This window comes from Acipenser ruthenus, chromosome 4 (genome assembly GCF_902713425.1).
Source record: "Acipenser ruthenus chromosome 4, fAciRut3.2 maternal haplotype, whole genome shotgun sequence".
In the NCBI taxonomy this organism is placed as follows: Eukaryota; Metazoa; Chordata; class Actinopteri; order Acipenseriformes; family Acipenseridae; genus Acipenser; species Acipenser ruthenus.
The window spans coordinates 19,846,604-19,867,302 of record NC_081192.1 but is presented as its reverse complement, the minus strand read 5'-3'; the positions used below and the strand labels follow the sequence as shown (position 1 = coordinate 19,867,302).

At 37.4% G+C, this 20,699-nt stretch overlaps 1 protein-coding gene across 1 annotated transcript; it reads left to right on the top strand.

Annotated features, from left to right (window-relative positions):
* The first annotated feature begins 2,584 nt into the window (after nucleotides 1-2,584).
* Nucleotides 2,585-19,125, top strand: LOC117399510 (cytochrome P450 7A1-like). The gene is made up of 6 exons (XM_033998743.3): nucleotides 2,585-2,844; nucleotides 12,268-12,508; nucleotides 13,899-14,494; nucleotides 16,115-16,245; nucleotides 16,583-16,761; nucleotides 18,754-19,125. Exons 1-6 carry the CDS (start codon nucleotides 2,765-2,767, stop codon nucleotides 19,045-19,047), a joined length of 1,521 nt encoding a protein of 506 aa, XP_033854634.1. The 5' UTR covers nucleotides 2,585-2,764; the 3' UTR covers nucleotides 19,048-19,125.
* Nucleotides 19,126-20,699: the final 1,574 nt, after the last annotated feature.

Sequence of the window (20,699 nt, the reverse complement as noted above, 5' to 3'; positions counted from 1 at the left end):
CTGAAACTTGCAGTCTGGAGAAGGCACCCATCAAACCTGAGACAGCTAGAGCAGTTTGCTCAAGAAGAGTGGGCCAAACTACCTGTTAACAGGTGCAGAAGTCTCATTGAGAGCTACAGAAAACGTTTGATTGCAGTGATTGCCTCTAAAGGTTGTGCAACAAAATATTAGGTTAGCGGTCCCATCATTTTTGTCCATGCCATTTTCATTTGTTTTATTATTTACAATATTATGTTGAATAAAAGATCAAAAGCAAAGTCTGATTTCTATTAAATATGGAATAAACAATGGTGGATGCCAATTACTTTTGTCAGTTTCAAGTTATTTCAGAGAAAATTGTGCATTCTTCGTTTTTTGTGGAGGGGTACCAACAAATTTGAGCACGTCTGTATATATATATATATATATATATATATATATATATATATATATATCTTTTAAACTTCCAGTGATGCACAAGCTGACTTGCTTCCCCCGGCCTCATGTCCTGACCTTGAAGTCCAGAATGAGATTGTCATAGAATAAGAGGCATACATGGTCCCACAGCTGCTCCAGCCTCAGCAACCATAAACATCTTCCTCCTCGTACTGCCAGGACAGATCGTTGGCATTGCCATTGAGCAGACCAGGGCGATACTTGATCGCGAAGGAGAATGATGCCAGTTGCGCTGCCCATCGCTTTTCTAGTGCCCCCAGCTTGGACGTCTGCAAATAACTGAGAGTCTTATTATCAGCGTATACCAGGCAATGCTGCCCGAGCAAATACTCCAGCAAAAAGTTTTCCATCATGGCCCATTTAAGGGCCAGTAGCTCCAATTTCATGGAGCTATAGTTCTCCATTTTCCACTCCGTTGGTCTCAAACCGCGACTAGCGAAGGCAATGGGACGCAGTTTTCTATCTTGTTCTTGGGATTTTTACATATTTAGAAGTATAAAGTATACTAACCTCTATATTGCTGTTGTGGCTATAGGGTAATTTGCTTTTAGAATAATAATAGGTAGTCTCAGGAACTTAAAAAAGGCTGAAATGCAAATATTTTTTGGTATAATTTAGATTTGTTTATAACAAATAACAACACATTAAAAAAATAATAAAACTCAGCATGTTGGCAAAGGCTTGAAATGAAAATGTATTGATTTGAAAAAACCTTGAATTAGCACTTGTCATTTTAGTATTACGATAGAACCAAAACTCATGTAAAAGGTGTTGCAATTTGATTAAAACATTGCAGAGTTAAATCTGATCACAGAATTGTGTATTACATATTCATTAGTGAGCTTTTAACACAGTCTTTAAACTGGTGGAACCAGCTCTGTGAATTGAAGAAACGTCTATATCAGAAAATAAGGTGGCAAGTTTTATTAAAGTAAGGATAAGATTATCCCGGTATTAATTAAGTTTCTGATACAACTGAGCTGGATTACCTGGTCCCAGGAAATGCACTAAAATAAACCAGCTGTGCTTAGCTTGATCAAACTACATGTTTTAGTTTGACAGATTAGTATGTTTTTTTTATGAATCCACCCCTAGTGGTCAGCTGTGATCACCTAGCAAAGCCAGAGGATCTCTGCTTTTGAATTTGTTTCCTTCTGGCTGTTTTCTGTGCAAAAGTTACTTCCATTGTGTCACACTGAGAAGGATATACTATTCAAAGAGGCACAGAGACAAGAAATAGGTTCAGATGTTGTATTTTTTATTAATAAACCAAATGAATGAACATACTTGTGCAGAAAATAGAAACAACTTTCTCACAGCCAAGCTTTGTGTTTAGAAAATAATAATAATAAGAAGAAGAAGAAGAAGAAGAAGAAGAAGAAGAAGAAGAAGAAGAAGAAGAAGAAGAAGAAGAAGAAGAAGAAGAAGAAGATTATTATTGTTGTATAATCCATACAAGTTTGTATTCCAATTTACCACTTATACTGAACCATTGGATACTCTTTGATGAAGGTTAGGGCTCTTTGTGGTCTCTCTGGCCATGACTTCCTTGTCAGTCTTACATTCAGTTGTGACAGTCGTGTTTACAAAACCCTGTCTTAGGAGTTGCATACCAAGTCAGAAATTACTAATTTATTTTGTTGAAATATGTTATTCTGTCTATGTTGCTCTAAAGAAATGTATAGTCGAGTGCATATGTATTTGTAATATTGTAAACTATATGCATAATTTAAGAGCGAATACAGTTTTTAAAATCCTGCTAGGATTACTATAGAATGATTATATATATCTTTGAGCTAATATATATATATATATATATGAAGAAAAAATAAAAGTAAAAATAAAATGAATGTACACAAAAAGTTTAAATGATTAAAAAATCATTTATTTGAGGACGTTTTGGGTAAAAGCCCTTCTTCAGCTGTGTAGAAACAAAAGTAACACAGTGCAGTAAAAATGTTGATTTTCAAAAATTCTGAGGACGATGTTAAGAACGGAATGTTCATTCCAAGAGGCTTCAAGGTTCCAAGCTTGAAGATAAACTCACGTTCTCTTTGCTTCCGAGTATAATTTGTACCAAAACATTGACTGATTCCACCCACCCACGTATATATAATCAGAAAATATGTTAAGCATTTAGTAATCTTAAAAATATGCAACACACATTTGAGCAAACAAAAAAAATACCACCTACAGGATGACTCCCACATCAGTGTAATTTAAGCTAAATTACGCGTAGCACATACTTCCCAGCAAGCAAGAAAAAGCTGTAACAAGAAGATATTGTTCACAGGGGTGCACACACAGTTTAGTTGACTGTGTTCCTACAATGGCCGAACTTGTAATCGGTGTACTTACTGTTCTACTGGCGATATTAGCTGCTTGGTTTCTATTTTTCACCAGAAGAAGGTAAGTGATTTTTTCCCTTCATGAAGTAAAAAGGCAATGTTAATTTGCAGTAGTATTCCGTAGGGCGAACAAGCATTTGCTTGGTAATAAGTGTTTCTTAAGTAATGTAGAAATCTGAACGGAGCGCAAGAATATCTACATCATATACCCCCTCACCACCACCGTCTATACAAATTGCAGTATCAATTGAACTCAGTCCCATATTATTAATGTTATTTTAAACTGCGTTTTCGTGTGATAATAATCAAGATGTAAGACTTGCCAAATCGTTAAAATAAATAAATAAATAAATAAATGACTAAACGTATATTTTAGATTCGTATTTTATAAAACCCATAATATCACTATTGGCAGTAACAGTCGCACGAAGAAAATACCGGTACCCAAAACAGCGATGTAGATCAGCGGCTCCCAAACGGTGGTTAATTCAAAGCCCCCCAGGTGGGTCTCTGAACGGGATACAGCTAACTAGTACAGCTATGGTCAAAAGTTTTGCACCACCTAGAATTTTAGTATTAAGACATATAGTAGTAATAATAATAAAACAAACAAACAAAAACACTATATGAACACAATTATATTGCAAAAGTATACCGGAAGCCATAATAGTAGTACAGTGTGTTAGATTTCGAAATTTCACTTTTTTCAGTTTTTGTCAGTTTTTCTTTATATGGAAAACTACAAGGCGGTATGTAATTCAATATGTTAACGTAACATTATTCAGGAGGTTTTATTTTACTTTAATAAGCAAATTAATTCTTAGTTAATTATACAGTGTGATGCAGACGTTGTGGCAATAGCTGTTCAGATAAAAATGACTACAGTAAGCTACCTATAGTTCCATCAGGATATTTGTGTACGTTTATTTGCATAGGGATGAGTATTAATGTACTAGTACAATAATTGCATAGGAGTGAATTGTATGAACTGGCAAGCTTTGATCAAACGTAAATAGCCTACATGTTGGTATTTAAATAATTTCTACAAACCTTGTATATTAAATTAAGAGTATGTATTCTCAACCTTTAGTGAATGCACAGAAGCTGGGACAGCAACAAAGTCAGCTTAACATGAGTAAACAGGAATAATGAGTCTCTAAAAACACAACTGTGTAGCCTAAACAAGTGTAACAAGTAGCATAGGTAAATGCTACCACTTGAAACCTGTGTACTAGCTCAAACACTCACACACAAAAAAAAAAAAAAATCTAGATTGGTTTATACCTTCATTGAGACATGCGTTTGGTTCACTGCTACTGAGGTTAATGCTGAGACTGGTGACACTGATGCTACAACTGGAATTGGTAGGACTGGTGCTGCTACTACTATAACTAGTGCTGACACTGCTGTGACTGGTGCTGCTACTAATGGGACTGGTAAGACTGGTGCTGACACTGCTGGAATTGGTAAGACTGGTGCTGTCACTGCTGGAACTGGTAAGACTGGTTGACACTGCTGGGACTGGTAAGACTGGTGCTGACACTGCTGGGACTGGTGCTACTACTGCTGAGACTGGTAAGACTGGTGTTGCCACTGTTGGAACTGGTAAGACTGGTGCTACCACTGCTGGGACTGGTAAGACTGGTGCTGACACTGCTGGGGCGGTAAGACTGGTGCTGACACTGCGGGGACTGGTGCTGCTACTGCTGGGACTCGTAAGACTGGTGCTGACACTACTGGAACTGGTAAGACTGGTGCTGACACTGCTGGGACTGGTGTTGCCACCGCTGGGGCTGGTGTTGCCACCGCTGGGGCCGGTAAGATGATACTATTGCTAAGACTGATAGGTCCAGTGGTTAAAGAAAAGGGCTTGTAACCAGGAGGTCCCCGGTTCAAATCCCGGCTTAGCCACTGACTCACTGTGTGACCTTGAGCAAGTCACTTAACCTCCTTGTGCTCCGTCTTTCAGGTGAGATGTAATTGTAAGTGACTCTGCAGCTGATGCATAGTTGATGCATAGTTCACACACCCGGGTCTCTGTAAGTCGCCTTGGATAAAGGAGGTCAAGGTTGAATGAGGCCTAGCGCTGTCACATTCATGCTGGAACGTAGCTACAGTTTAAACAAGCTGTTAAAGATGCCGAAAATGATTTTTTTAAAATCACCGGTATTAAACAGTACTTCCTTGGATTTTTTTCTCTAACGAAAACATTAGGAAATAACTCGCAGAAATTTTCTTTAAAATTCACGGCAGTGTCACGGGTAAAGTATCGTATTTTGCGGAATGTGCACGGAGATATGTTATTAATTACGTGTACAGATTATTATTATTTTTTTAAACAGCACTTTACAATAGCTTGTGAAACTGTGTTGTCATTAACAGCCTGTAGGTAAAGTGTATCTGCAAGGACAGCTTTCAGTTCTAGTACGTCAGGTGCATGTTCACCATTTAGGTCTTGAAAAACAAATACAATGTGTAACATAAGTCGACTCGTCAGTGACCACTGACAAGCAACCAGACTGTTTTACCCTTTCTCCTGCTTGTGATACTCGGCAACTTTAGGTACTAGTAAGTATTCACGTCTCAGCAAGGCTGATGAAGGAACCGGCCCACCATTTGCTACACTCTGTCTGAAGAATTTCCATAACTTTTGGTTGTCCAATTTTTCAAAAGGGATTTTTGCAAAAACAAACACCTCTGTCAGGTCAAAATTTAATAAGTGGACTTTTGGAACATGGAAGTCACCGTTTTCTCTTTCTTTGCAAGTAAAGAAGTCGCAGTACTGCTCTGGATTTCCGCCTTTCTCTTTCGGTGAATACTTGCTGTCAACTGACGAGATTCAGTAGTGATCTACAGTAATGTTGTAGGATGTACAGAAGAGCTTACCTCCATTGCTGTGTAAACTCCTGCTGGATACTGCTTTACGTGATCTGCAGCAGACACATTTTTAGTCTTTTTAGAGACATCCATTTTCTTGTTTACAGTTTGTAGTATTTTAATTTCCCGCTTAGATTGCATATACTATAGTCACTTGACATAATCACTGCACAGCCCTGTGCATGGTGAATATTATCATTTCAGAGGAAAAATGCAGCTGTCTCTGCAAAATAAATTAAGCAGTAAATGCTTAGAATAAACAAGAGTACTGAAACTCCTTTCACACTGGCATGCTGTGGCAGGGTGCCCACCCCTGTGTGTATTCTGTGTTTTGTTTTATGTTGTCTATTATGTATTGGTGCACAGAGTGTGGGTTATCACATGTGATTTAAAATATATAGTTGTATTTAGGCACAGGGATTGCACAATCATTCCATGTGTAGATTAAAGTGGGTATTAGTATGGAAGCACAGGGAGCAAAATTAGTTCACGTGCAGATGTAACAAGATTCCAGTTGAATGATTGATTAGCAATCGAGTCTCAGTACAGCTGCATAAAAGATGCAGTGTTTCACTCACTCTGGGCTGGGTGTTCGGTGAGTGGAGAATGGGAGAGAGTTAGGAGTAAAAACAATAATAACAATTGCTACGCGTGGTGGAGGACTAGCACTATACTTCTATATTTTATTATTATTATTATTATTATTATTTGTTTATTTAGCAGACGCCTTTATCCAAGGCGACTTACAGAGACTAGGGTGTGTGAACTATGCATCAGCTGCAGAGTCACTTACAATTACGTCTCACCCGAAAGACGGTGCACAAGGAGGTTAAGTGACTTGCTCAGGGTCACACAATGAGTCAGTGGCTGAGGTGGGATTTGAACCGGGAACCTCCTGGTTACAAGCCCTTTTCTTTAACCACTGGCCACAATATTTGTTTCGTCCACTGTTTGTTTGTCTGTTCGTTTGGCCAACGTGCCGTGCTTTGTGTTTAAACCTTTTATTTTGTTTATTTATAATAAACCAGCGCATCAGCACATGTATTCATTCACTCACCACTCTGTTGTTTACTTGCTTCCTGGCCTGACGTCACCACCAGCCAACCTGGTCACACATGCTCTACACGGGTCGAACCTACCCAGGTCAGGACCCGGTGTCATGCGGGTTGGCTACGCGATTTCACACTGCTTTTGATAAAGCAGGGTTGACCTGGGTGGCAGACGCAAGTACACAATGCACGTGTCAGTGCCCCGGAAGCAGCTTGTTACGGACACTTCCATCCAAGCTTCTCTGGATTGAACTTTCGGCAGAAATGTTGATTAGAGCAAATGTTTCTTCATCCCTGCTGCAATCTGGCTCATGGTGCATCTCAAGCAACAAAACTATGGCTAAACGGAATAAACAGAAACGTTCCTTGTGGAAGTGAAACCTTCTCACAGGAGTGGCTGTTTGTTATTTTGTCGGCTTACAAATGGGCGTAATGCATTTTGTCTCGCTGAACCCGGGTCAAAGCGTGTCGACCCACATCCTGAGGTGGGTCACTGGGACCCGATCAACCTGTGGTACAACCCAGGTCAGGACCCGAGTAGGAGTGCCAGTGTGAAAGGGGCTTTAGTTAGTCTTTTCCTTCAAAGTACTAAATTAATCCATTTGAAAATGATCATCACGAATCTGGTTTGGTATGGTGCAATAGGGATCTTGTTTAGTTTGATTTATGAGATGATGTACCTGTGATGATTAATTTCTGGTACGCTGAAATCGGGATTAGCAGGTGTACTAACTTTAGTCCAATCGTGGACTAAACCTGCTTAATCTACTAGTTAGACACATCAAGTGGACTAAATTTGGTACGCTGCAATGGACCCAGCATGGCTTGATATGAAAATGTGTTGATATGAAAAAACTTTAATTGGAAGTTGTTATTTCAGTATTACGATAAAACCAAAAATCATCTGATAGATTAACCTTGCATTGACTACCTCTTGTGATTACCCCTGGATTAATTAAATTGCTGACACAACTGAGGTGGATTCCCTGGTCCCAGGAACTGCTCTAAAATAATCCAGCTGTGTTTGGCAGGGTGTAGCTTGATAAAATGAACTGTATGTTTTGAATTTGATTCTTTCTGGTCACTTCCATTGAGTCAAACTAAGAAAGATATATTATTCAAAGAGGCACAGAGACAAGAAATAGGTTCAGATTTTGTATTTTTTATTAATAAACCAAATTAATGAACATACTTGTGTAAGCAGAAAATAGAAACACAGAGTATTTTCTTGGCCCCATCTATCTTTCCCTGGAAATCTTGGTCTATCCCCTTCGTTGTTAAGATGTTGGCTGAGGTACTACTTGACTAGCTAGTGGGGGGATGGTGGAAAAGCAAAAGCTCCCCCTGCAAGGTGATGGAGGTGATGAGGAGGTGGATGTAACAGGAAATGACAAGACAAGTACATGTGAGTACAGTCAAAGATCTTCTATATACACAAGATAGTCAACCCTGCCTTTTCTTCCATTCCTGTCAAAGCAATGCATCATGGGAATTCAAAGAGTTCTGGTAGCGACTTATCCTCTATCTGTATAATGTAAAATCTGCCTCATTTCCTATTCCAAGTCTTCTCTTTCTGAAATAATTGCATTTTAAACACGATTCACCACGATTCACCCCTCCTTTACAAATACATGTTATTATTTCTACGATCAATGTTTTTACCTGGCCTGACAAGAGAGCTTTATCGCCAAAGTGCTGTCAGAAATTGCCACTGTCATGCATATTCATGAACAGTCAAGACTGGGGCGTGGTTTGGTTGTCAAGGATAGATAATAACTAGTACTACAGTATAATTAGGACTTCTGTTTTTCGTCTTTTATTAATTGTACTTTTTGGTGCTTATTTTTAGCTATTTTCGAGTTTTATGTAATATTTTTTTTGGGGGGGGGGCTTTCATTTTTGATATACTGTATGAAATTAGTGTTTTCGGTTACTTTCCAAAATGCTTGAGCGTTTCTTTTCTGTCAAAATATGTATAGTAACTCGACAGTACTTGCACACTTAAGTTGTACCTTCTTTCCTATGCTGTCTTCCACAGCGAATCCCTATGGTCACAGGCACATTCTTCTGGGGTTTTTGTGTGTAGGCATATTTTTTACATTTCGCCACAATTCTGTTTGAAATCCTTCATATCTTAACTGTAATACAGCTTTAAATCCTGCTAAAAAGCCTCCATTCCTGACTTATCTCGCAAGCGGAGTCTCCGATAGAAATGTAGGAATGTGCTGTCACTCAGTAGTTGGGGCGGGTTTAAAGTATTCAGAACGAATCAATGATAGATGCAAGTCAGGAAGGCGGGTTGTTGCCAAGCCGCACTGCGAAATGTATTTATTATTATTTTTGTAGTAGGTTTTATTTTCTTTATTTATTTTTTATTTATTTATTTTTTAATTTAGTCGTTGCCAATTATTTTTATTATTTTCTCCCAATTTTATTACGCTCAGCTCACCGCTACCACCCCTGCGCTGACTCGGGAGGGCGAAGATGAACACACACTGTCCTCCAAAGCGTGTGCCGTCAGCCGACCGCTTTTTTTCACACTGCGGACTCACCATGCAGCCACCCAAGAGCTACAGCGTCGGAGGACAACGCAGCTCTCTGGCAGCTTACAGGCAAGCCCGCAGGCGCCCGGCCAGACTACAGGGGTCGCTGGTGCGCGGTGAGCCGAGGACACCCTGGCCGACCTAACCCTCCCTCCCCCCGGCCGACGCTCGGCCAATTGTGCGCCGCCCCCTGGGAGCTCCCGTCCACGGTAGGCTGTGGAATAGCCTGGACTCGAACTCGCGATGTCCAGACTATAGAGCGCATCCTGCACTCCACGTGGAGCACCTTTACTGCGCCACTCGGGAGCCCATAAGGACTGTTTTTTTATGCATATTATGATTAATTAAGATAAGTTTGCAGATCATGAAATCCTCGTCAAGTGTTTTAGAGAGGGGTTATTCATTTATTCACTTTTTTTTACAACACTATTTATCCTACACCAATGTTCCATAATCTTGTGGTATATGGATGCTATTTCTCTTTTTTGATCAAATTCAAATCTAAAACTCAAATGCACTGAATATTTTTAGTTGTTTCAAGCCATCTTAATGATTAAATGTAAATTGTGTGAGCCTGCCATGATCTGATTCAAATACTGTACAGTAGTATATCACTGTTAAAGTACAGCACAGAAGGCCTCTTATACAAGGTATAGATTGTATTGTATACCTCTTATACAATACAATCTCCCTAATCCGAACCCCATTAGTCTGAACTGATCATTTTAAAATGCCTGTTGAGCAGCAGCTGCAGAAACCTCAACATCTATAAGTGTTCAGATAAGCTTTCAGAACTCTCTGTAATTTTCACTCAAGGGGTTATGACGGATTTTTGATGAAATAGTTATCATAAAACATTAAATCAATTCTCGGAAGGCATTATTACAATCAGTACTCAAACAAATCCCTAATCTGAACAGGGTGTGGTCCAAACTGGTTCGTCTGCTGACTTTTTTTTTGAACATTTTACAATTTTCCTCCAATATTTTACATATTCTTCTAAGAAGAAATCAACTTATAGTTTTTTTTACAAAACTTCAAGGATAGCTATTAGCGCAAGACCAAATATTACTGTATGAGAAATCTGTTGGAATTTTTTTTCTCGAGAAAACAACTGGCACAGAACACAAAGACTAACTAACTAATGTGAAGAGACCATAGTTTATTTGTTGTTATTATTTTAAATTTAAACTTGCACAGGCAAGCCATTAAAGACGTGATACTGCTTTGGTGATTTAATTTAAAGGGGCATACATTCTGTTAGTTCACCTATATTTTTTGAGCATAAACTTGAAAAGTTTTATGGGACAACGGCATTGTATTTGAGAGTGCAGTAGAATACTAAGGAAACACAGTGTTTGTGGCTGAGAAGAATGCTAATGTTTAGGTAGACATTTAGAGTACATTATTCCTTAATAATAATAATAATAATAATAATAATAATAATAATAATAATAATAATAATAATAATAATAATAATAATAAAAACCTGCGTTCAACATTAATATAAATTATTTGTATCCGTCAACCTGTTTTACATGTTTGTGCTCTAATCTAGTTAATTGAGGCATAAGTTATAACAAACATGACAGTAGATCAATAAGTCATGACATTTTCACCAGCATGTAAACCAAGCCTTTGTTCACTAAATTAATCCTGTGCAAAATGTCACCTTTTGAAATAAAAAGTAATTGTTAATTATTAATTATTTTATTATCACAAAACTTTACTGCTGCAGTTCACGGGAAATTTAAAATTACTCCTGCTGACAGAATTCTGGGAGTGATTACTGCTGACCGAAAAAAAATATCTGGGGCACTGTAGTATTCAAAGAATTCTGATAAAAAGCTTAACACCCTCTGAGCTATTCTGCATGTTGATTTCATTACAAAGGAATTTTCTAGAATGTTTTTACTTGTCTGTGTGGATATAGCATACTGATAGAAGACTATTGTATAATCATCTGTAAATTACACTTCCATATTCCATTATTTTAAGTAAACATTTACTACCCCCTTTCTTTGTAAACTGTTTATCCGGTTGTGATGAAATTTGGTCTCATAATATTATTTAGCATAAATTGTTGGGAGTATTACATTCTGTGACTATACAGTATGTCTGTTTTACTGTAAACTGTCCATCTGAATGTCACAGGGATTATTACTAAATGTTTTGGTTCTACAGTAGGTATGTAAAAGGAAAAGGTGTTTTTATTTCCTGATATACACATATTATGTAAAGGGATTATGACTGATTGGTACAATTGTTTGATCTTTCCAAGTAGACAAGTTCAGGCTCTAAGCAGAAGAGTAAACACATAACAATTTAGAGCAAGGCTTCCAAGGCTGCTGAAGCAAGATCTCCTGATGTAGCTGTTGAGCTCAAGTGTCAAATCTTTATGCTGATGCTGTCAAAGTTAGAAAAGGACATGGTGGGTCTCTGCATGAAACTGTCAACCCTGTCCTTATTGCTACAAAACCAAACCAACTAGAAATCCGTCCAAATGTGACCTGAACGACAAAGTTTATTTTTGGAGCTCCACTGTTGGCGTATAGCCAGTAGTAGTACACTGTATAATCTTCGGACAACTAGACTGCTTCTTTATTCAGTTTAAGCTTGATAACAATTCAAATCAAAAGCATGCATTACTGTTCCACGTATGTCTGTTTTTAGTTGATATTAGTTTAGCGTCCTCTTCCTTACGAGCTCAGAGGGAAGGCACTAACATTTTACACCAATTGGTCAAAATGAGTCGCATGACATCAATAGACCACAGGGTAAAGCTTTTGAGAATGTTTGTTTGGAATTGTTAATTTTGTGTTGTCATCCTTTGACATTATTGTAGCCATTAAAGTTTGTCAAAGCTTTTAAATTTTGTATTAACTGTAGTTTATATATACTACAATCCCAGGGTTAGCAGCAAAAGCAAGTAAATGCAAAGCTTAAAAAAAGGACAACAAATAAAGACTTTTCCAAAAAACAACCAATTATGTTTAAGCTTCTCTCTTTTTGTAGGCGAGAAGATGAACCTCCTCTAGAGAATGGCTGGCTCCCTTATTTAGGACTTGCCTTTCAGTTTGGGTCAAATCCTCTTGAATTTCTCCGATCAAGACAAAAGAAATATGGTGATGCTGTTACATGTAAAATAGCTGGGAGTTATTTTACATTTATTCTGGACCCATTCTCATACGGTGCTGTGTTTCGAAATGGGAAAAACTTGGATTTCCAGAAGTTTGCCATTGAAACCTCAAGGAAGGTAAGGTCAATGTTTATAAATCTTTTAAACAAAAAAAAAAATCAGTTAAAATCATTTTCAATTTTGAATTACTGCAGCCTTTCAGCTTTGTCAGTGACTTGATTATTTTCCCTTGTCGGTGAGATGAGGTTAAAAGATCCATAACTGTAAATGCAGAGGAGCCCAGCTCTTTTGCATGGTGGTTAAGACACTGGATTTCAGTGTGCGGGGTCACCTGTTTGCACCCAGCCTCCGTCCTCAAAACAATTCAAAATGTATTCACACACAAATATACATAGACATTTTAAAGACATTTCTGGATATCTGAAAGCAGAGTCTCTTTGCCTATGTAACAGTGAAATGTTTACCTCTACAGTAGGGCTATATTCAGAAAACTTTAAGGACTGTTTATCTTCGGTTAAATAGTTTTTTTAGGGACTAGAGATGACACTTCTCCATTACACATTGGATTTTGTTAAAATAGGCTTTAAACAGCCCTTAACAAAACATTCCTTTTTGCACTCCTTAAAGTTTGTGCACAGACCCATTCTGTATGGCACTACAGACCACTATACATGTTTACCAGTATTTGCACAGTGGCATACCTTTAACTTTGTCTACCATGAATTTACCAGTGTTTTACAATGCCATATGTATCCATGATTTATAAAACATGTTTTAACCTGTTCTTAGTGTGATTTTACTATGGGTTACAATATTTTGTCATGCTTTTATCATTTTATACCACTTTTTATACGACTTTTAACAATGTGGGAAAGCTATAAAAAAGGCCAACAAGATGCTCGGATATATTGTGAAAAGTGTTGAATTTAAATCAAGGGAATTAATGTTAAAACTTTACAATGCATTAGTAAGACCTCACCTAGAATATTGTATTCAGTTCTGGTCACCTCGTTACAAAAAGGATATTGCTGCTCTAGAAAGAGTGCAAAGAAGAGCAACCAGAATTATCCCGGGTTTAAAAGGCATGTCGTATGCAGACAGGCTCAAAGAATTGAATCTGTTCAGTCTTGAACAAAGAAGACTACGAGGCGATCTGATTCAAACATTCAAAATTCTAAAAGGTATTGACAATGTCGACCCAGGGGACTTTTTCGACCTGAAAAAAAGAAACAAGGACCAGGGGTCACAAATGGAGATTAGATTAGGGCATTCAGAACAGAAAATAGGAGGCACTTTTTTACACAGAGAATTGTGAGGGTGTGGAACCAACTCCCCAGTAATGTTGTTGAAGCTGACACCCTGGGATCCTTCAAGAAGCTGCTTGATGAGATTTTGGGATCGATAAGCTACTAACAACCAAATGAGCAAGATGGGCCGAATGGCCTCCTCTCGTTTGTAAACTTTCTTATGTTCTTATGTTCTTCATTTATGTGTTCTTTTTTAACAGGTATTTGGTCATGCAGACTTCACTGATCCCAAGTACAATTTAACCTATGAGGAACTACATCACATTTTTCGTCAAACCCTCCAGGGCCCAGCCTTGCACCCCTTGACATCTAACATGATGGAGAACCTGCAGTTTGTGATGTTAAGAAGCAAGACTTCGGCATGGACCACAGAAGGACTGTACAGCTTTACATTTCGAATCATGTTTGAAGCTGGTTATCTGACACTGTTTGGAAAAGACGAGAAGGCACTGAGGGACGATACAGAACGGTTTGAGGCCCACAAGGTTTTAATACACAAAGCTATGAATGATTTCAAAGTGTTTGATAAAGCTTTCCCACTAATTGTTGCAGGTTTACCCATAGGAATTATTAGAGGAGTAAAAGCAGCAAGAGAAGCCTTAGCTGAAAGACTTCAGCACAAGTACCTAAAGAAGAATAGTAGTCTCTCTTCACTGACAGAGCAGAGAATGCGTTTTTTTGATCCAGTGCCACACCTTGATGAGCTGGACAAGGCTAGAACTCACAATGTCATGTTGTGGGCATCACAGGCAAATACCCTTCCTGCAACTTTCTGGAGCCTGTATTATATGCTAAGGTTAGTGTCTATTTTTAATTTTTTTTAATTGTTTTTTGCTCTGCAATATTTACGCAAGTAAAGCCAGATATATCATTACTAATTCTGTTTACAGTTCTGTCACACCAAAATGTTTACATTAACTCAAAGAATATTCAACTAGAATCCAGAAGCCGTGTCTGTAACTTTGTTTTTGCTTTCCATTAGCCTTTCCTAGTGGATGTGATTATTTTACTATACCCTATCACACAGATTGTTTTTATTATAATTCATTCATTTTTTAACGTTAACTTGTGTAAAATGACAGTCAATAAGTATTTGAACACTTTACATTTTAAATTCGAATGTTTAGTATTTAGTGTGACCCTTATTCTTTTGGTATCTAAAAGTAGTGTTGTTGGGTGACCTTTAAGAGCTTTGCAAAGTCACTCAGCATGTGTGGAGATTGGGGCATTCAAGTACAGTGCAGTCCTTTTAAAAAAAGTCCTTGACGTAGAGGGAGGTGTGCTTTGAATCACTGTCATGCTGAAGAGTACAGATTTACCATAGAGGCTTCCTTGCTGATGGAACCGTGTTGGTACTTTTTATGTCTTTGTCAACATACCAATCTATGATTCATTTATTGACACAGAATAGTACATTCTGGTTCCCATTTGTTGGCACAATACACTAGTCACTACAGTATATTCATCTCCAGACCTCCTCCACACAGTACCTAAGTTATACCATATAAATAAAGTATCCTGGAAAGACTGTGTCTATTTGAAAAATGAATAATCTTCCTCTTGTTTTTCGTGAAATGGCTTATTTTTTTGCTACTCCTACTCATACAGATTTATCCATCCTATTTTTACAGTTTGTGGATGGAGAACTTTCAGTCTACCTTTCTGACTTGCCTTCCTTTCTCTATCTCAGTGATCTTTGGTCTTCATGCTGAGAAAAGCTTTCTCATCTCAAATAGCTATTAAGTTACCTTTTTATTTTATTTCAGTTACCTCAATTATAATGTATTTCAACATCTGGTTATTACACAGACTTTACAGACTGCATTTTCATTTAAAATTAATAATCAAGAAAATCAAAACCGTGAACGAGAAAGTATGGCTGTACATACAAACATATGACACACTTAAGCGTTGATCTACTTTTTCCTGATACTTGTTTTTGTAGTCTGCGGCATTACATCTGCAAAACAGTTATCTTTTGATTTAAATGAAAGTACAATAGTTTTTTTATGTTTATCGATCAAACCCACATCCTGTGAAAGTGTGAGCATGCATGCATTTCTGTAGATAAGTGTGATCCAAATACCTGTCATTGCTTGTATAAAGACGCTCAATGTGAACACAGCAGTGCTCAACAGACAGACCATTCTGTCATGTCAACCATCCTTTTTTCTGTTATCTATTGCCAACACGTACACATCTGTGATCCATTCAAATGTGCGAAGCACCCTGTAGGTTGAAAGTATACAATACCCAAAGTTTAATCTAAAGAAATATGAGTTAAAATGAATGAATTATAGACAAAAGTAAAAAGTAAGTTTGTGTAGTAGATTGTATAGTCTACTACTGAAATATATACTCATGTTTTTTTAATAATATACTGATTTTTTTTTTCTTTCTTTCTTATTAATTAAAGGTCACCTGAAGCAATGCAGGCAGCAAAAACTGAAGTTGAGAATATGCTTCAAGAAACTAATCAGAAGTCTGGAGATACTGAGAAACCAGTTAGCTTTTCTAAAGATCAGCTTGACAACATGCCAGTAACAAGTATGTAATTGCATAACATGAGCTAGTGTAACAGACAAACCAATGGTTGCAAACATGCACAAACCCATTCCAAATATTTTCATTAAACATATGATTAAAAAATTCCAGTTGGGCTTTTCAGCTAACCACTAAAGTTATATCAAATGTAATGTTTTTTTTTTTATTTTCCTGACAGCTAAGCAATGAATAACCAAGGGACTCAGGGGAGATTAAGCATTATAAGGACAGTGTTCTTTAATTCCCAGATATTCAACTGTAATCTGCAGTCCTTCTACTAAACTGTATTCCCTCTACATGTTCATGACTTGCTGTCACTTTCTTGTACTGACTTTTTTAGACAGTATAATAGCTGAAGCTTTGCGCCTGTCCAGTGCCTCCATTATGATCCGCATTGCTACTGAAAACTTTACATTGACCTTGGATTCGGGTTCAAAGATAGCTATTCGCAAAGGAGACAGGGTTGCCATGTATCCTCAGATGGTGCACTTGGATTCTGACATATATGAAGATCCTGAGGTATGCATTAAACTTCATGAACCAGCTCTATAAGCAGCAGACTCAAAATGCTTGTAATTTACAGTACGATGCTTGAGCAGCCATGGTAGTCTCAGCAGTTGACAGTTTTATTTTGTCTGCTTTTTGGTTGATTTCATGGAAGTTTTATGGGAAAATATTTTCCAGAATGAGTTCAATTTTACTCTAAAATGTTATTCCTTGGTGTCTGTTTATTATATTCTTAAATTGTTTAAACTTCTGAGCACTCTTTTTAGACAGCAGACCTTGTTGTTTACATGCACTGAAGGCAGTTTCACTGGTGCCTTGTCCTTCTGTAAACCATATAAACATGTTCCGGCTATTACATTTATTATACATAATGTATGTATTACTGTTAATGCACAGAAAGGGACTGCCTTTTTTTCTAAATGCAGTTGTCAATTATCTGATCTTTGGTCAGCCATACTGTCTAATCAACCAAACACAGCTGTAATCATGTGATCAATTAAGTGTGGTGTATTACACACACAGCTTCTGCTGCTAAAACAGCTGTGAGATTTAGCTGCCAAAAAAAGGACCAGCAGACTGAGCCAAATTAAAGTTACAGAATTATTCAGACCACCAAAAACCTTAGATGGAACATTGTGTGCTTTAAACTGTTGCAGTTAAGCAAATTAAAACAGTCACCTCGTTCCTGATTTTTCTTCTATTTCGTCAGTAAGGGCTGGAGATCCTGTCTGTCCTAAGAACTTTTATTTTATTCATTTCAATTGCACGTTATTACAATTCCTTAACAGCAAGTATCAAAGTATAGAAACATTTTACTGAATTTTTCTTGATTCCTAAAGTTCTGTAATGTGTTAAAGTAGTACTTCTATTCTTTGATGATTTTCAAAGTTCGGTATATGGTACATTTAATTACAGTATTTCATTACTTTAACTATAGTTGTTAAAGTTTTACTGAATTGCATTAATGTTATGATTTGTAAAGCTTTGGAATTTTGTATGCTTAATGTGATAGAATAGGTTACTAGCTACAGGTAGTGAACAAAAAAAATGGAAACACCAATGTAAAGTCATTTAATAGGGCATTGGGCCACTATGGTATCGGTTCTCGGCGGATCGTTTTTGATGAAACTGTCTGCTCCCGCCCCAGGTTGAAATTTGCAGTCAATTGATCTGCAGTTGCTCGCTTGTTTTGCCTTGCACTTTGAATTGATGCATGGATATCACGATCCTGGAGTATGCGCTTCCGCCCACTGTTGCCCTTTGCTGATGATGTCTTTCCCTCAGAGTTCCATGCCGACTTCACCTTAGACACCGTTGCTTGTGAAACATCAGCAAGTTGACCTGTCTTGGTCACTGAAGCTCCTGCCAAACGCGCCCCAACAATCACCCCTCTTTCAAAGTTACTGAGGTCTCCTTTTGCAGCCATGATAGCCATAATTATAGACAACCAGGTCTGCCCAGCATTTTTATACATGATCCTAAGCATGCTGGGATGTTATTTGCTTAATTAACGCATGAGCCACATCTGTGTGGAAGCCCTTGCTTTCAATATACTTGGTGTCCCTCATTTACCCAGGTGTTTCCATTTTTTTGTTCACTGCCTGTATATATCATCAGTATGTACTTGTGCACTAAGTACTGTACTTGTGTGTTAACTTTATTCTATCCATTATTAAATGTACAGCAATTGTTATTAATACCTGTTCGATTATCCATACAAATTGATTATGCAAACTAGTATCGGTCCCAATTAGTTTGAATAATTGTCTCTCTACTGTAGTTTTTTTTTTTTTTGTTATGCTGATAACATTTTTACAGGCACCATCTATGCCCATTTCTTTAACATAAAAAGTACAAGAATATTGAGTTAAAAAAAAAAATTGTAAAAAGGTAACCAGAATGTGTTGGGTTCTCTGAATTGTATTGTGTCTACTGTATGTTTTCATAGTCCATAACAAATGACAACATTTAAAACCTTTATTTATTTGTATTTTATTTGTGTAGGAATTCAAGTTCAATAGATTCTTGGATGAAAATGGACAGAAGAAAACTACTTTCTACAAAAACGGTAGAAAATTCAAGAGTTACCTCATGCCATTTGGATCTGGCATCAGCGAGTGCCCAGGACGCTTTTTTGCAGTCAATGAGATAAAGCAGTTTCTGGCTTTGGTTCTGTGTTACTATGACATGGAGCTGCAAGGTGACGAAGCCCTGCCTCTGGACAACTCTCGAGCTGGTCTTGGAATACTGCAGCCAAAACAGGATGTTCTGTTCACATACAAACTAAAAAACACTTGATGAAATCACATAACTACTGTATGATTCACAGAATGTTATTGTGGTTTAGGATGAGAATAAAGCAAACTTCAGTGTAAAGAGTGTTTATTTTCTCAGAAACCCAAATGCATTATTTATAATCTATAACAAAAACAATGTCAATGTAAAAAAACATGTTAGAAAAATGCAACAGCCGTTTAAAGTGGTGATATCAAACGCAAAAGCCCAAGTTAGGAGAAGCAATTGGGGCAACCTTGTCAAGCATCAAGCAAATAGGCACAATTGGAAAGGTGCTGGGGCCCAATATTCACACAATTGTTGCTTTTTCTAACTTGTTTTTTTACATCTTTTTTTACTTCATCAAATAATGAATAAAGCGAGGGAAAGATATTCGAAAATGTGTATGGTAAATAGACAGACAAGACAAGAGAGTAATAAGTAGAGTAATATAAGAGAAATGAGAAAAGATTTGAAAGTAAAATAATGGTTGAAGGGACTTTTGGACAGTATTGAAAGTGTAAACATTGTATTCTTATAGTTGCATCAGTGGTGAAAACAATATGTCTATTTTGGTAGGTATTGATATATTGATATTTACGTCGGTACAAAACTTCAGTATTATGAATGGTTACTAAGCATGTCAGTGCTAAAGGGTAGTATACTAACACATTTTAATACTGGAAAAAAAACATTATTCTCCTTGATATAGTGGTGTTATGAACTTAGGCTAATATAAGACATTTGTAAAGCATTAGATCTCGTCATAAAAGGTCATATACATGTCCTTTGCATTTCTTGGCCATGGTTTGACTTCAATAAGTGCATAATTTGCATGCACCCATTTTCCAGTAGCACCCACAGCAAGAACAGACACATAGTGTCCTGAAATAACACCCTGTCCTTGGTGTATGATAATGGAAGCTAATTGGTCATTTCTGTTGTCCACAGTAATTTTGCTCTTCTGCACAGCAGTAAACTTAGCATTGTGTCGCTTTGTAACGGTCCCATCTGGTTTGGTTTCCCAAAGCATAAGTTGGACTGCAATCATTCTTCCTGCTGATTGAATAAGTTCACGTTTCACGACTGGAGAAGATTTGCATTGCCTACATTTGCTACCAGGAATCATTGCCCATTTGTCATTTCTATAAATTAGTTCTTCCAAACACATGGAATCTGTACCAGCATGTACATGTAGAGGATAAATATGCAACACCTCTCGGTTTGATGAGCAGTAGTTACATCTAGTACATAGAATGTCATGACTTATTGTGACTGAAACCATGCAAGATACTTCAGGACACATTTCAGACAATTTGGTGAGAAACTCTGCAACATCTTGCTGCTCACCTCTATTGAAAGGCTCTCCTAAGAAGTGACAAATATCCACAGTAGTTAGAGACGCAGTGGATGGCAAATGATCATATTTGTGAACAACGCTCCTGATAGCCTCTTGTTGACTGTGTTTTAATGAATCCTTCAGAGGTTGCAAGTGAAGAAGGCACTGCAATGTTGCATTTGTATAGCATGAAGTGAAATTTGGGTTGCTCAAGCTTCTGAATGGATGTGTAACTGCAAGTGTTCTCTTAGAAGATTAAGGCTTTCGCTGTTCCTGACCATTATTGATGGCTCGGTGAATGAAATGAAATGGTATTTACATTTTTTTTTCACATTTG

Bases quoted from the DNA above. Each gene is read 5' to 3' on its own strand.
- LOC117399510 (XM_033998743.3), top strand. From the start codon at position 2,765: ATGGCCGAACTTGTAATCGGTGTACTTACTGTTCTACTGGCGATATTA. The intron at 12,509-13,898 runs GTAAGGTCAATG...CTTTTTTAACAG, and splicing joins CCATTGAAACCTCAAGGAAG to GTATTTGGTCATGCAGACTT. The intron at 14,495-16,114 runs GTTAGTGTCTAT...TATTAATTAAAG, and splicing joins AGCCTGTATTATATGCTAAG to GTCACCTGAAGCAATGCAGG.